This window comes from Bos grunniens, chromosome 1, assembly GCF_055505025.1.
Source record: "Bos grunniens cultivar Pamir isolate PY7600 chromosome 1, Bosgru_T2T1.0, whole genome shotgun sequence".
Lineage (NCBI taxonomy): Eukaryota > Metazoa > Chordata > Mammalia > Artiodactyla > Bovidae > Bos > Bos grunniens.
Window position 1 is genome coordinate 44,097,071 of NC_141165.1, and position 16,858 is coordinate 44,113,928.

At 43.4% G+C, this 16,858-nt stretch overlaps 1 protein-coding gene across 2 annotated transcripts in view; it reads left to right on the forward strand.

Annotated features, from left to right (window-relative positions):
• ARHGEF26 (Rho guanine nucleotide exchange factor 26) overlaps positions 1-16,858 on the forward strand; it is a 137,970-nt gene extending 121,112 nt beyond the window's left edge. For both annotated transcript variants that reach the window (XM_086317564.1, XM_086317571.1), the window contains 3 exons: positions 11,300-11,367; positions 12,554-12,658; positions 14,741-16,858. In XM_086317564.1, the coding sequence (XP_086173690.1) occupies positions 11,300-11,367; positions 12,554-12,658; positions 14,741-14,883 (316 nt within the window). In that variant the 3' untranslated portion in view covers positions 14,884-16,858. The remainder of the gene's footprint in view (positions 1-11,299; positions 11,368-12,553; positions 12,659-14,740) is intronic.

Genomic DNA, 16,858 nt, shown 5'->3' on the forward strand with positions numbered 1-16,858 from the left:
ACCATAGCATCATAGGCAGGTATTATGTTGGGTCAGAGGTTGAAGCCTTGGAGGGAAAGAAGGTCCCTAATCCTTGGTTCTCTGGGGTTCCTATACTCTCTCCTACTTGGCTCTTACATGGTGTGATGAAAATGAATCAGGGTGAATAACAACCCTAAGACTGTAACAAAATCTTAATGAAAGAATTCTTCTTAAATATTCTTAATATATAAGAATTCATAAGCTAAGGGGGCTTAATTGTCAAGTCTACCCTCTTCTTAAATTCTTCTTAAATATTCTTCTAAGAATATTTAACAGGGACCCTGGTTTGTTAGAGATACAAGAAAAGAAAAAGGAGGGGAAAAGCTATCCACGTGAAATGATGAATGATCATTTCATGTTTTGGGCACTAGAAGTAACTTTTCAAAGGGTAAAGAAAACCAAGAGGGGCAGGGTATAGAAAGCTATTTGAGATTTAAAAACAGCAGAAAGGGAGTATTCCAAATGCCCTTCTCAAGCTGACAGAGGGAATGAATAAGAAAAGGAGTGCCATCCCCTGTGTTTGTTTATAAAACAAAGAAATGCCTCTTCCTCAGGCCCCAGAATTCTTCCAGGAAAGGGCTGGAAAGCCCTGCCGCATTCCAAGGATGCTCCTCTGTGTTTGCACATCTGGGGAGGGCACCTTTGGTGGGTGTGGTGCTTACTGGGCTGTGCAGGTGACCAGCAGGGGGACACACCTAAGGCCAGGGCTGAGGCATTTCTTGAAGGCATTTCTTCAACTCTTAAAAATGATTAAACTCCAGGAGTTGGTGATGGACAGGGAGGCCTGGCGTGCTGCGATTCATGGGGTCACAAAGAGTCGGACATGACTGAGCGACTGAACTGAACTGAACTGACTGAATATCATATATGAAACGAACCGCCAGTCCAGGTTCGATGCATGATACAGGATCCTTGGGGCTGGTGCACTGAGACGACCCAGAGGGATGGTACGGGGAGGGAGGAGGGAGGGGGGTTCAGGATGGGGAACACGTGTACACCCGTGGCAGATTCATGTTGATGTATGGCAAAACCAACACAATATTGTAAAGTAATTAACCTTCAATTAAAATAAATAAATTTATATTAAAAAAGATGATTAAATCCCTTAGCGTGTAAAGACAAACCTAGATCTCCTCTGTTTGGGGGAAGCCTCTCTCAAAAAAGAGAATTTAGTATGTCTGAACTTTAGATCTTAAAGAACTTTAAGGATGAAAATAAGTCTTAAACACTTCAGAGATGACTGCTTGTCCAGACATTCTAAAGAATTATTCAGAAATGAAGACATTCGGTTGTCATTTTTAATAAGGGAGAAAGTGTTGTTGGTTTCGCTTATGTTTTCTTTTTCTCTGTGTTTATAAGGATTGTTTATTCTTTATTCAGATCTTGCCAACATATCAACAGATCTTTTCCTGACTGTCTCATCCATAATTTATGTAATCTCTGCTGCTGGTTTCTGAGATTATTCCAAGAGAGTAGGCAGTAAGGCGGCACGTCCAGTTTTTATACCAAGGCTCAGTCCTTTCCTGGGACTTTCTGTATCCATGTTCCACGCTTTTTCTTGCCGTGGACTGAATGGATGTTCATTTCCTCAACCAGAAATTCTCAGAATATCTAGTTGTGTCACCCATAAACCCGTGGGTATGACTCAATATTTGTAGCTCTTTAATTAATAGCAAGAGAACATTCCAGAAGATGTGAACGGGTAGCTCTCTCCTTGGGTATGGAAGGATGACTCCCTCATTCTCCCCTGATCCCAACTCAGTTACAGTTGCAAAGTAAAAATCTGGACAAATACTTTGGTGCTGGAAAAAAACAGGACAGTCAAAATGCACTTTTTTTGTTGTTTTCAAATCAGCTGTTTAAAATCCTGGCAAGCTGTTATATGCTGTATTTGGAAATGTGCAGGTTGACACTGGGCTACATGGTTTTGAACAGTCAGAGTTTTGGTTTTGTAGAATGTTTTCCTTGCATCTAAGGTTTGCAAAAGGTATAGGTGAGAATGTTTTTTAGCTTTTATATGTGGTTAAAATAGTCCATTAGCAATCTAGTTGAGAAAACAAGGTTTTTATCACCACCCTGGCCTTGATTAATTGCAGAATTTCAGATCAATTATTTACATTCTTTGGCTATTCTTTGGTTTGAAAAAGAATGAGGTCTGTACCTAAATATTTACCTTCTTTGAAAAACCGTTCTTAGTAGAGGCCACCTGGGAATAGGAAGCAGCAATAGGAAGGGGGCGGCTCTTTGGCACAGGGACAGTTCGGCTGTCATAAGACAGTGGAATTGTGCAAGAACAGATTAATAGCTTTGATTACACAAAGAATGCAGAAAAGCTCACTGAAAGGAAGTGGGGCAAACACTTGGCAAGCATCTGGGATGGGCCAGACACTAAGCCAGCCAGAGAGCATGAAGAAGGGAGCTGTGGGTGTCTCTCGAGGATGGTGCTTCAGAGTTTTGAAGCACGTAATAAGTAAGATGACATATAAGTAAGACAGCATCTTGGTTTCTTCGGGATCATTGTTATGTCTGTTCTGGCAAAATTAAGAAGAGCCCCCTGTTTGGCTCTCCAGAGCATCTTTAGACAATATGTAGTGACCCTCATTATAAGCCTGATGTCCAGCTCCCTTGGCTTTTTCCCCAGATATCAGATGAGATTCCAAAAGGTGAAGTGAATTGCCTGAAATCACACAGGAAATGGGTTGCCGACAAAGATGCGACTCGACCTTGACCTTTCTGATTCTAGCCTTCTAATAACGTTAAGCTTCTTCCTGAGAGCTGCCAGCCAGGAGACTATCCCACTCCCACCTGGCCTTATTCTGGACCTGAAGGGGAGACTCCAGGAAGCCAGTTGCCATCAAATGTGAAAAACTACTAAAATGTGCAGTGTGTAAGTCCACAGACTCAAAAAAGGAAAAGGTCTGCGGTAAATTTAGGGCATCATGTGATTTGAAATATTTTATAAGGCTGAATAGATGCTGCACCCCCCAGGTTATTTTCCACTTAAAAACTTCCTTTTCTGTTCCTTTGCCCACTTTTCCCACTTCCTGGAATACCCTTCTTGGAACTCCTCAAGTTACCAGATGTCTTGGTCCTTGGGCTCGCTCCCGGTGCCAGGTCTTTCCTCTGCAGGGAGCCCCTCAGCGCTGCTCCTGAGAGCACCGAGCGGCCTTGTTCCCGAGAATTCCAAGCGCTTGCTGCAGGCGCCATGCTTGTTGGTTCATTTTTCCCCTTCAGTCCCATCTCGCCCGCCCTCTGCTCTCCCACTCCTGACCACGCCCCCCGCCCCCAACCGAGGTCTCTGGGACCCTAGTGCTCAGGCTCAGTAGTTGCGGCGCACGGTCTTAGTTGCTCCGCAGCACGTGTGGTCTCCCCAGACTGGGGATCAAACCCATGTCTTCTGCATTGGCAGGTGGATTCTCTACCACTGAGCTACCAGGGAAGCCCTCTTCACCTAATATTAAAAATAAGTGGAAAAAAAAAAGTGCAGTGGCAACAGTAAAGTCAGGCAGTGTGTTCTGGAGTGAGTATTAGGTGCTAGGGTGGAGAATGTCCTCCAAATTAGATGGCGCAGAAAGACGTCTCCGGGGACATTTGAACTGAGCCCTGAGGGATGAAGGTGAATACCTGTGGGAAAGGGCATGGCCAGAATGGTCCATGCAGAGGGCACAGCATGTCCCAACTGCCATGAAACTTGGCCTGAACATAGTGAAAGTGACTAGATCAGAGTAAGTCAGGGGAGAGTGGGTAGTTGACACACTGGGAGCCTGGAGCATTCCAGCAGAGCTATTCCAGTAGGCTCTGTGGGCTGCCAGTCCTCAAACTGTTCCTGGCCCGGCCTGAGGGAAACAGTTAAAAACATACAGCAATTTGACATTTCTGCAGTATCAGAGTGTGTGATTATTTCAACAGCAACTCATTTTCATTGTATTTGAGAACAGTTGGTCCACACTGAATTGGAACAGGGGTGGGGGTCTTGGGGTGGTGAAGACCAGTTCACCCCAGATATTTCGAGAAGCACTGGTTTAGAATTGCATAAGCTGGAGAGGCAGGTGTGGAGGCAGGAGATTCATGGGGGAGAGCAGTTAGGGTCCTATTATATGAGTCAAATGGCAGCATGGACTGTAGTCTGTGAGAGGAGATGGAAACATACTGTGGAGGCAGAGGCAACAGGGCCAGCTTCAGGACTGGATGAGTTGGGGCAGCCGGGAGGGAAAGAGGAATTGATGGTGCTTTGGTTTGAGCAGCTGATGCCCTATACTGAGTTACTCCTTAACCATCTTCAGTATGGTGTCTTCCTCTGCTGCCCGGTTGAGGGCACTGCATCAGAAGATGAGCAATGGTTTCCTGGGGACCACCCCCAGCAGCCCAGATTTCCTTTTTCTTTACTTCTAATGCCATTTCGTTAGCCATCCAGCTCTCTTATGCTGACCCTTCTTTTTTGAATTTTTCTCAACCTGTTATCTGTGCACTCTCATTTTTTCCCCACATGTAACCTTTCCTCTCCACTTCCCCTTCAGAAATGCAGCCTTTCTGAAACTGGTCATCACTGGTACCTTCTGCTTCCCCTAACATGCCCGTTTCTTTAATTTCACATTATCCAGTTGGGAGACGTGGTACCATTTCTGATGCTTCTAGGTCTGAACAGATCCATCCTGGACTGGTTCTTCTTGAATGAAAGTGTATTGCATCTTCCTACATGTTTCCATCCCACCACCTCCCCCCGGGACAACCGCATATCCTTTACCTTTTGAGGCATCCTCAGAGCCTCTAACTCTTCTCTCCGCTTCTGCATGGTTTTACTACTAATGCCCACACTCGGCTTATTTTGTCTTTTTCTCACTCGGTACATAGCAGGTTCCCAATGAGTATTTTTTGGAATTGCCCCACAATTAATCGAATTCATTTTTCTATATCCAAGCCAAGGTGGACTTGCAACCAAGTGCAGGGAAATACTGCTTCTCTCTCAATCTCTATTCACTGGGATTTTGTTGTTGTTAGTTTTGTGCTGCTAGAGCAAGTGTTATCTAAATTCCACCTGTTTTGCAACATTTGTTCTCAGGGATGTGGTTAAACCATTTTAAGGATGTACCTCTAAGCCATACTGTTATATCTGTTTGCTTTTTAAAGATCTTAAGTCACTGTATTATTAATGAGACAATAGTCTGTGGAAAACACAGAAGCTGACCCTTGATAAAAGGACGAGGGCAGAATGGTTTCCTACTGTCGCTTCTCCCCCTGGCCTTTCAAGAGGAATGTTGGAGCCCGGGAGCCCCCTTTGTCTGCCTTCATTAAAAGGAAGCCCAGACAGCTGCAGCTGGCATGGAGTGAGGCTGTGGCAAGTGGTGTCCTTGGCTTCCTGTGTTCTCAGTGGAATTTGGATGGCATTTGGGTCCAGCCTGTGCAGGACATGTTTAGTAATGAACACAAACTTTTATCTTCTATTTTGCTATAAGATATAATCACCTTAAGCTGTAATCAGAGGTCCTTCTCAAAATTTGTCTCACAAGATGAACTAGATGCCTAATGGATGTGGTTAGTCCTGTCAGCCATTCAGACAGCCCACTCCTGGGCCTCCTGATAAAGGGGCATTGTTTGCAGGCAGTCTTTTGCTCTCTTCCTGCTTCTGTTAATGACTTAATTAACAGGAAGTAAATAGGATGGAATAAAACTGTAAATAGTGTGTCTAACCTACTCTTCACCCTTTAAGAAAAATCCAGAGATGACACTTTGTATGGGAAAAATTTATTTTAGGTTGTAGTATTTTTTGAATCTACGTCTAATAATCTTTTACATTTGTAGGTGCCCATCAGGATACTTAATCTTTCGTGATTCCTCATCATTAATATCCAGGAAAACGAGAGCAGGTGATGGCGTTGGCCTTTTTTTTTTTTTTTTAAAGGAAACAGGTAGTTGACCCACTTCAAGTTAACTCTAGGATGTATGGACCAGACTAGGTTTCACGAGCTGTTTGATAGGACAAACAAGAAACAATTGATTTAACCATATGACATGTCACAGAATATGAATTTTACAACTCTTAGTGAGCTAGGGGAACTACTTTGCTTTGGTTAGAGTTTTTAAAATAAGTTGAGCTGGTACAGCTTTATAAGGCTTTGTTGCACAGCATTCATGAAAATGTTTTCTGCCCTGCGGGTTTTCTTTGGATCACATATTGAATTCATCTCGTTGAACTGAATGTGTGAGAGAATGAACAGAAACAGCGGTCTGCATGGTCACCTTAGGAAGGCTCAGGGGACTTTTTCTCCAAAGGCCATGGGTACAGGAGTTTCAAAAGGAACCATAAGTAAATTTGCAGGCTGTGAAAAGGAGCACAAAAGGGGTCTGGTCAAATGCCATTTTAAAAGGGATAAAGGAAGGTCAAACAGCAGCTGAAGTCTCTGGGCTTCTATTGAAAAACCAGGACGACCCCCTCCAGTAGTGAAGCCCTCCATGGGCACATTCATTCCCTTCTATCTCATCCACACTCCTGCCTGTTTCAGTCTGCTTTCCACTTTCTCAGGATGTATCAGTCTTTTTCTAGCAGATGCCTGATATTCAATGAAAGTCCAGCTTGGCTATGTCTTTGACCTTTGTGCAATTAAGTTTAAACCTGTGCATAATCATATAAGGGACAGGTCAAGGTGCTACGATGGCTGACTCCTGAGTGGGGAACTGGAGGTGCATCATTTCACGCATGTAGAGAGAAAGGACTGCGTTTCCAGATATCTGTGTCAAAGGGGTCTCTCCTCAGCTCAGTCCCCTTTCTCTCCTGGTCAGATGGGTTTTACAGAGAAGGCGCCATCCCAGCACAATGCAGGATGCGTTGGATTCTGTGTGTTTGTCTTTTGCTCTGATCCCTCATTGATGGCTGTGAAGAGCAAGAGACCCCGTACTACTCACTTAGCAACCCCTGCCTACCACAGGGCTCCTGCAAAGGCAAGGACTTGGTGAATGCCGGTTGAAAGGAGGAGTCAGAAGTGCCTTAAAAGTTGACCTGCCTCGGGTCTCCATTAGTGGCATTGACTGTCGATTCTGGCACTTTGTTTGGGCAGAGGGAAATCTCAATGAACTAGGTTTGGTGTGGACTGTTAATTTGTGTTGTCTCATTGTCCCTAGAGAAAATAGCTGTCTGCTTCTGAGCCCTGGACCTGATATCTAAATTTAATAATGGGTATGTGTACACCCAAGGTTTTCTTGTTCTTAGAATTCCATTTTACGTGGAGCAAGTCTCCTCCCTGCTTTAGAGATGCAGTGCTTTCCGCCTCATGACAGGCGGGAGCTCCTTGGCACAGTCTGTGGAAGCCCCGGGTAATGTCGTGCGGTTTTGATGGCATCTCAGAGGGGGTGGGGCTGATCCCATTGAAGCCCTTTCAAGAAGCGGCTCCTTTCAGCAAGGCAACAAGGAGTGTCTTGTTCTGTGCCCTGGAGTCCCTGTGAGGGGCCGCTGTGTCTAAAGGATGCCATTAGCATCCAGGCAGTATGCCACAGGAGCGAGATTTCATCTGGACTTCTGGAAGCTGGCTGCGGGGTGAGGCTGCTGCTGAGACCAGTCACTCAGGGCCAGAGAAGGTCCACGCTGAGGACTGCAGACGGCAGTAAGGGCCATGTGAAGATGCTATGGTGAGCTGGACAGGTTTGGATATGGCGTGTGGAGACACAGATGGATCGTTTCAGGTTACGCTTGGCAAACAGCGCTTCCATCCTTAAGATACTGTTTAGTTTTCAATTGCCTTTGTACTTTAGAAATTCTCATTGAGCTTGAATTAAAAAAAATCCCTTACCTAACAAAGGGATTATATGGAGAGAGGAAGTGCTTTACTGGCTCCTTATAAAACCTCCTTAAAGCCCTGGGCCTGTATTAGAGAGAGATGAAGTTCTTAAAAGCAAGGCTGTGTCACGAGTTTCTATATGAACTTTGCATATTACTACTTGACACAGCAGCTCAACCAGGGATTGGCCTCATTTTTTTCTTTTAAGTAAGTCTGTCTTTCAGGAAATTGCAGTTTCTATCCTTCCTGCCTCCCTGGTTATTTTGTGAGCACTTGCTAAGGAGCGCCACCTCTTTGATCCCTGGCTGCCTGGCTTACAGTCTGACTTTACCACTTAGCAGTTTTACTATGAGCAGGTGCTTAACATTCCAGACTTCAGCTTCATCCTCTGAAAAAAAAAATGGTAATAATTTTCAAAACTGTTCTAAAGATGAGATGGTACTCACTAAATACAAAAAAGCACCATACCTGGCATATACACAATCCCTTATACTATTTACAGGATCCAGTTCCTGTCCTGGAGGAGTCTATGGCCCAGTTGGAGAAACAGATAAGCCCATAAAAGATGGGGTCAGTGTGCAATGCGTAGTAACAATTTAGCAGAGGTCAGTGTTTACTAGTTCCTGTTATGTGCAGGCAGATACACAAATAAGGTGCTTGCCTTCAGGAAGTATGTACCTGCCCAGCAGTGTGACAGAGCTATGTGGAGGGGGGCCTGGGGACAGCATTACCAGAACGAGATGACGTCAGAAATGTGGTTCATGCTTCAGAGGAGGCCGACCTGGAGGAGATGAGCCTTGTGTTTTCAATATTGGGTGAATGTTTTGAACAAAAGAAGCCAGATATATCAAAGTGGACAACAATATAGGATTCCATTTTCATAAAGTTCAAAATAAGCAAAACTTGTCTGTGTGATGGAAATCAGAACAGCAGTTACCTTTGCGGGAGTTCATTGATTGGAAAAGAACAGAAAGGAACCTCCTGGTAGGTCTGTGTCTTGATCTGGGGGTGTGAGTACATGGTTGTACCTAAGTAATACTTACAGATCTGTATACACTTAATAGTGCAGTTTTTTATGCATGTTCTTCAATAATATGATCTTGTTTAGTCCAGTGCTTTTGTGACTACATGGACGGTAGCCTGCCAGGCACCTCTGTCCATGGGATTTTCCAGGCAATACTGGAAGGGGTTGCCATTTCCTTCTCCAGGGGATCTTCCCGACCCAGGGAACAAACCTGCGTCTCCTGCATTGGCAGGTGGATTCTTTATCACTGAGCCACCACAGGGAACTAAGTAGTGATAATGAGCGGACACAGCTTGGTTAAAAATAGAGGAAAGATCACACTCAAGATTGAGAAGAATAGGAAAGGTATGGAACAGCATGTCAAATTCCCAACTATAACAAGTTGGTCTGGATGGAAGGATGGATACATGTCAGAGAATAAAGATGGAATGACAGAACCATCTTTCACGTCCAGGCTGTTAAGGCATCCTTATGGTAGTTCTCATTAGTTTTCTGAGGAACCTCCATAGAGGCTGTACCAACTTGCATTTCCACCAACAGTGTATGAGGGGTTCCCTTTTCTCCATACTCTCTCCAGCATTTGTGATTTGTAGACTTTTTAATGATGGCCATTCTAACTGGTGTGAAGTGATACGTCATTGTAGTTTTGATTTGCATTTCTCTAATAGTTAGTGAGGCTATCTTTTTATGTGCCTAGTCGCTCAGTCATGTCTGATTCTTTGCGACCCCATGGACTGTAGCCTGCCAGGCTCCTCTGTCCATAGGATTTTCCAGACAAGGATACTGGAGTGGGTTGCCACTTCCTTCTCCAAGGGATCTTCCCAACCCAGGAATCAAACCTGGGTCTCCTGCACTGTAGGCAGACTCTTTACTGTCTGAGCCACCAGGGGAGCCCTGATAATTAGTGAGGTTGAACATCTTTTCATATGCCTACTGGTCACCTGTACATCTTCCTTGGAGAAGTGTCTAGGTCTTCTGCCCATTTTTTGATTGTGTTTTTCTTAACTGAGTTGTATGAAAGTGAGAAAGTTAGTTGTTGAGTCCTACTCTGTGACCCCTTGCACTCTAACCCACTAGGCTCCTCTGTCCATGGGATTCTCCAGGCAAGAATACTGAAGTAGGTAGCCATTCCCTTATTCCAGGGGATCTTCCCGAGCCAGGGATCGATTTTCTAGACCCAGGGATTGAACCCATCTCCTTCATTGCTCTTCACTCTCTTGAGTCACCAAGGAAGCCCTATGAGCTGTATGAGCTGTTTGTATATTTTGGAGATTAAGCCCGTGTTGGTCCCATCATTTGCAAGTATTTTCTCCCAGTCCATAGGTTATTTTTTCATTTTGTTTATGGTTTTCTTTTCTGTATAAAACCTTGTTAAGTTTTATTAGGTCCCATCTGGTTATTTTTTATTATTATAAGGCATCCCTTTCTTAATCCCTTACTTAGGTAGAGTATAGTAGTAGAAACTGACCTTGGTTTGGGTCACTTACCTTGGAACTTCTGTTTAGTCTTCTCATCCTTTGAACAGGCTTTTGGGAAACTTAAAGGAAATAATGTATCTCAAGTGGTATGTCTGACAAATGCTTCCTAAAAGATTTTAAAGTGTATATGTTTGTGTGGTTTATTTAATCACAGTCCTAATATTTGACTGTCCAAATCAGAAACTTGGGGTTACTGTATTACAGAGTAATGTTTGCTCATCTTAAACTTTTGATCTTTTAGTTAAATAATTATTGTTTCATATAATTATAGCGTAATATAAAAAAATCTTTTTTTTAAACCTTAAAAAATTTCTTTTGTCTGTAATCATGAAATCACTTTAAGCATCTGAGAACAGAATTTCTAGTTCACTAAGGCTTACATTTGGCAATGTTTGTTGTAGGAGGACAGAACAACTTTAAATATGTCAGTTTTCCAGTTTTCTCATTTATTTGGAAATGTGTGAGTGTGCAGGGAAAAGAGAGGAGGGAGTGGCAAGAGATAGATTTACTAGGATTTTTTTTTTTCATGAAATTTTATTTTGAAATGTTAAATGTCAGATTGTGAGTGTACAGAGTATCTTTTTGCGATTATTAGTGTAATCAGCTATTTGTTAACAAGATGATCCCCTAGTGAAGGAAATGGCAACCCACTGCAGTATTTTCACCTGGAAAATCCCATGGACAGGCGAGCCCGGCAGGCTCCAGTTTGTGGGGTCACAAAAGATTCAGACACAACTTAGCAACTAAACAACAACAACAAACCGTCATATGAGAAATTCCACTTAATAACAAGACAGAGTCATTCAGAATCTCTTGACAATGACTTGTTTGGGGCTTATTTACATTTTCCAGATTATCATTTTAAAATTGGTTTTGAAGACCAGTGCTTACCTTTCTAGAGAATCTCTGCCCTGTTTTGGGGGAAAGAAGCCTTTACATTCTAGAATATACCTCATTCTGTATCTAAGCACTGTCGAATCTCTAAACTGGATGTTCCCTGCGTTTAGGAGTGAGCGAGCCCGTTGGATAACCGCCCTGGGACACAGCAGTGGGAAGCAGCCTCCAGATCGGACCTGTAAGTACCCAGAGGGCTGACAATCTGAAACAGAGAGAGCTCTGCCCCCTGCTGGTTGCTGGGTTGTTAGTGGTTAAATTTCACACTACCCGCTTTTAAGTTCCAAGGTTTCCTTCTTGCTGCCCCACATCAGCACTGGGTGCACCCCGCTTTGGAAGACAAGGGGACAAATTCCAACCTCAAGTGCAGTTCTTTGCTCTATAAATGTGGCACATCATTGCATAGCCTTCCTGAGTCTCTTAAATCACCTGCAAGTTAGGTGCATCATTTATATAATATGATAGAATAAAGTTAAATGTACTTTGACCGCCTTGCTTATACTATCAAGCTCCTCCATTTCTAGTTTGTTAATGGGCAGTAGTAGCATATTTAAACCTTCTCCATACTAAAGTGTACTTTTAACCTTAAGGTAAATCACTTTACCCTTCCTTTTGACTTTTTGTTATTAAATAATATTAAAAATGTTTTAATTTTCTAGGGAGCTAGGAACTGACACAGTGAAGGGTAGTGCCATGTGCTAAGCATTCTGCTTTGACGTTATGCTGCTCTGGGTGATTCTAGCTGGAAGGGCAAATTCAAAGAACTGGGGCAACAAAACTGGATCTCCTGGAGCACTCACAAATCACAGCTTAAAGTCAAAGCTTTAGTGACTGGCTTGAAATTTCTCTGGAATCAAGTTTTATATTAAAAAACAAAGTAAGAACTCAGGTCAGCCAGGACCAAATCACTGAAGTAAAAGTTTGTCTGTTAGGATCTAACGTTTGGCTGGAACTTCTTTTATTTCTACACTTCTCTGGCAGCTCGCAGGTGCTTCTAGGTGGGCTGGGGCAGCACCCTGGGTGAGAACCAGGAGAACTGCATAGATTTTGGATTTTATCCTCAGCTGCATGGCCTTGGCACATACCCAATCTGTCTTGCCTCAGTTTCCCCCGTGGCTGTTTCTAGTTGTATTGTGTGATGTATCTAATGACTTATCAAGGCTATTTTTGAGGGGATTCATGTATCATAAAAGGCCTCTCTTGATTCTGAGCTTCTAACTGAAGCTCTGGGCCGAGTAAGGGAGTTCTAGAAACTCATTTCTGCTTCTTTTTGGAGCCTACCTTTTTTCTATCCATGCTGGCTGAGTAAATGCAAATTATTGATTTGTCCCTGTTTCATTTCTCATTATGTCCTCTTTCCCCCTCAGCACTGACCCAAGTGGAAATCATTCGATCATTTACTGCCAAGCAGCCAGATGAACTCTCTCTGCAGGTGGCGGATGTGGTCCTTATTTATCAGCGTGTTAGCGATGGTGAGTGGGAGTGCTTCAGTGGGGTGGTGGTGGTCCGGCATTCAGGGTCTCATTTTATTGTCAATGCTTATGTTCCCTAACCTTTGGTTTTCTCCTATGCACCTTTCTCTCCTTTATCTACACATTACTGTTTCTAAATGTTTTTTAATAGGCTGCAGTTACATGGCTGTTAGTCAAAAGGAACCATGAAAGGTTTCCTTCCTTCCTGGTCCCCCAGTGACCTAGTTCTCATCTCCAGAGTTTCCTCCTTCCTCATTTAAGTCAGATGGGGGACAAGATGGTACAGTCGAAGGACTCTAAGGTCACCTCCTCTCCTGAGCACACAAAAATCACAACTGGTAAACAGCCATCAATAAAAAGACTGGAACCTACCAAAAAAAGATACTGTATATCCAAAGACAAAGAAGAAGAAACCCAACAAGATCAAGGGATGCACTTACGATACAAGCAAATCTCACATGCCCTCCGCCCAGGTGGGCAATCCACAAACTGGAGAACAATTATATTACAAGAGTTCTCCCACAGGAGTGAGTGCTGAGCCCCACTTCAAGCTCCTCACCTGGGGGTCTGACATCAGGAGGAGTAGCCCCCAGAGATTTGGCTTCAAAAACCAGTGGGAGTGTAGGCTCTCCACAGGTCGGGGGGAAGTAAGACTTCACTCTTGGAGGACATACACAAGGTCATGTGTAAGCAGAACCCAGGGCAAAAGCAGTGACTCCACAGGAATTTACATCAGACCTACCTGCGGGTCTTGGAGGTTCTCCTGAGGAAACAGGAGTCAGCTGTGGCTCACTGTCTGGACAGACACTGGTGGCAGGCATACTGGGTTATGTTCAACCACATGATAATCCTGGTGCCTGACATACTGGCTTATTAGTACCAAGACCTGGTTCTACCCAACATCCCAGAGGCACCAGTAATGGGAAGCCTCAGGCCAGCCAATCAACAGAGCAGGAACACAGCCACAGACATAAGCAGACAGGCTCCCTAAAGAATTCCTGAACCCACAGCCACCTGTAGACACAACCCATAACATGGCCCTGCTGATTGGCCATGTTAACTTGGCCCACCAGAGAGCCAAGACCCAGGTCCACCTACCAGTGGGAAGGCACCAGCTAGCCTCTGGCCCTTGGGTGATGTGAGTGAGCGGAGTGTACTGTTGAGACATACAGGACATCCCCTGTAGAGCGCCACTTCTCCAAGTTTGAGAAACACAACTAACCTTCCAAATTTACAAAAAAAACACACAGAAGTTTAGACAAAATGAGATGGCGCAGGAATATGTTTCAGACAAGGGAACAAGATAAAACCTCAGAAAAGCAACTTAACTGATGTGGAGATCAGCAATCTACTCAAGAAAGAATTCTGAGTAATGATCATAAAGATGACCCAAGAATATGGGAAAGAACAGATGCACAGAGAAGTTACAGAGTTTTAAAAAGTTATAAAAGATAACAACCAGAGTGGGAGGATACAATAACTGAAGTGAAAAACATACCTAGAAGGAATCAACAGGAGAATAAATGAGGCAGAAGAATGGATAAGTGAGTTGGAATACACAGTAGTGGAAATCACTGCCATGGAACAGAATAAAGGAATGAAAACAAATCAGGACAGTTCGAGACTTCTGAGGTAACCAACCTTTAAGGGAAAAAAAGAATCTGAAAAAAAAAATATATATATATATATAACTGAATCACTTTGCTGTACATCTAAAACTAACAAAACACTGTAAATCAGCTATACTTCAATAAAAAAATAAAGTAAAAAAAATTACTTTCTCGCTACCCAAAGCATCAACATTCCTTTCTTCAACTCAGCCCAAGCTCCTAAACTCTCCCAACCAGCTGACTTCAGGGCCTCTGATCATGTCCTGCCTTTCATCATGATATGCCATTGATCCCCTCTTGAAAGGTTTCCCTCTGTTCCACCTCTCTCCTCACCTTGCGTCATCTGTGGTATCCAACCTGGGGCAGAATGCTGGCTCTGAAATTTGCCCCTACGCTCCTCCCTTGGAGCCAAACACAATCAAGATTCCTCCAAATACTTGGTGTCCCCTGAGACCTCTGCTCTTTTTTGCAGGCTGGTATGAAGGGGAAAGACTTCGAGATGGAGAACGGGGCTGGTTTCCTATGGAATGTGCTAAGGAGATAACGTGCCAAGCTACAATTGATAAGAATGTGGAGAGAATGGGCCGTTTGCTGGGACTGGAGACCAACGTGTAGCCTTTCCGAGGGTATTCTGCCACTGCGAGATTTGCACTACATCATGGTGGGCTGGTTGGTTCAGAGCTGGTTTTGATGTTAATTTTAACATAGCCTAGTTAAGAATGGAAACACTTGCCTTTAAGTTTGCCAGGTGGTTCTGTTCTCTCAGGAGAACAGCTACTGGACACGGTTAGTCCGCAAAGCTCAGTCTGTGCACAGCAAGCCTTTTGCAAACCTCTTTAGGTTAACAGAATAGCTGAGCAGTTCACTTCAGGGATCAGGCTGCCTCAGCGACTCCTCATTGTATCATGTCCTGACATAAAAAGAAAATATATGTAAGATGTTGCATCCTCATTTTCTCTGTCTTCATTTAACCAAGAATGTATATTAGCTCTCTTTAAACATCTCCTTCACATGGTTCTTCCAGTATGACCAAGGTTTTATGGCTTTAAGAAATGCCCAGTTTTGTAACTATTTTTCCTGACTTTTATATTTTAGATCTGATAGATTTCAAAAGGAACTGCTAGAGTTCTGAAGGTGAGCCCAGCCTTTCTAAACCTCTTCTCAGAAAAGGGAAATTGACACTTGAATTTTTGTCACCCCTTTCCTCATTGGAAGGGAAGGAGCCTTAGAAGATTTTTTTTTCTAACTCTGGTCTTAGGTAAATATATTCTAATAAAACATAGGCTACTCTAACAACATAGAATTTAGATGCCTCACGTACGTGAGAAAATCTTGAATATAGGACAAGGGTCCTGCTTTTTAAAAACAGACTCAACTGAGCTGATTAGATGACGTGAGGCCGCTTTGCCTTCAATAACATGAAGTTTTGGACAGTTCCTACTCCTATTTGCAGAAGGAAATTGGCTGAAACATGCTTTAACCATTTCAAAGAAGGTAAAATTGGACCTTAAAAGGTATCAAGAAGCCAGCATGGTACTTAATTACAACATAACATTTTGACCTTAATGGGAACTCATTTTATGTGCACTAAAGGCCTTGCTTGCTGAAGTCCCCTAACTCTTATCTGTAGAACTTTATTTCTTCCACTAGTACAAGGAGAGAGGAGAGTTCTTATAATTGAATGTTATCATAAAGAGGGAATGGAGGGTTTGGAAGAGTGAGGGGGAGGAATGATTTTTTTTATGGGCAGCTACTTTCCACCCCTACTCCATTCTCTTCCAGAGGGCCTGGCAAAGGGAACACCCTTCAAGGACTCAGGTCCTGTCTGCCATGTCCCCAGCTGCTGTCTGCCAACCAGTTTACCTGTGTGAGTGACTGCAGAAGCCCAGTGCCGGAGGCGAGCGAGCCTGGCTCACCTGCTTTGTGTCCCGTCACTGCAGCAGTTGAGCCCGTGGTGGGGTGGCACCTGTGGCTGCGTCACCCCGGACCACTGTCCTTTATCAGTGGAACATTTCTGGGTATAGATATTCCAGGTCCTGAGCAACTTGAGGTCTGGGCAAGTCTGTCAGTGGAGAGTAGCCATGGACTCAGCTAGTGAGGTTTCAGGGTTGGTAAAACACCACAGACTTTTTGGAGGAGAGGCTAAAAAAATTTAATGGGTCATTTTCACAGAAGGAAAGTAAATGTGTGGCTTTGCAAAGAGACCAGTTCTATTATTTTTTGCTTATACCCTATTAAAACTAAAAATTAGCAACTGTATGGATCCTGTATCAGTATGAGATGTTGAACAGTTCTGGAAATACGTGCATAAGTCAAAGCCTGTTTAGCAAGCGGGTTAATACTGTTTATTAGATAAAACATTGTTTTATAGCAGGTATTAACACATTCACAATGTTTCAGTTCAACTGTAAGTGACACAGTATTGTTTTTCACACCCAGTTCAGTTTCTATGTATAGCTTCTCTGAATTGTACAATGACTTCTTTCAGTGACCTGTGGAGAACAAAAATATTTTTTGTCCCAGTGAAATGAGACTGCTTGTACACTTTTGGCAAAAATGTGAGTTTATAAAGATTTTGTATATACTTGTT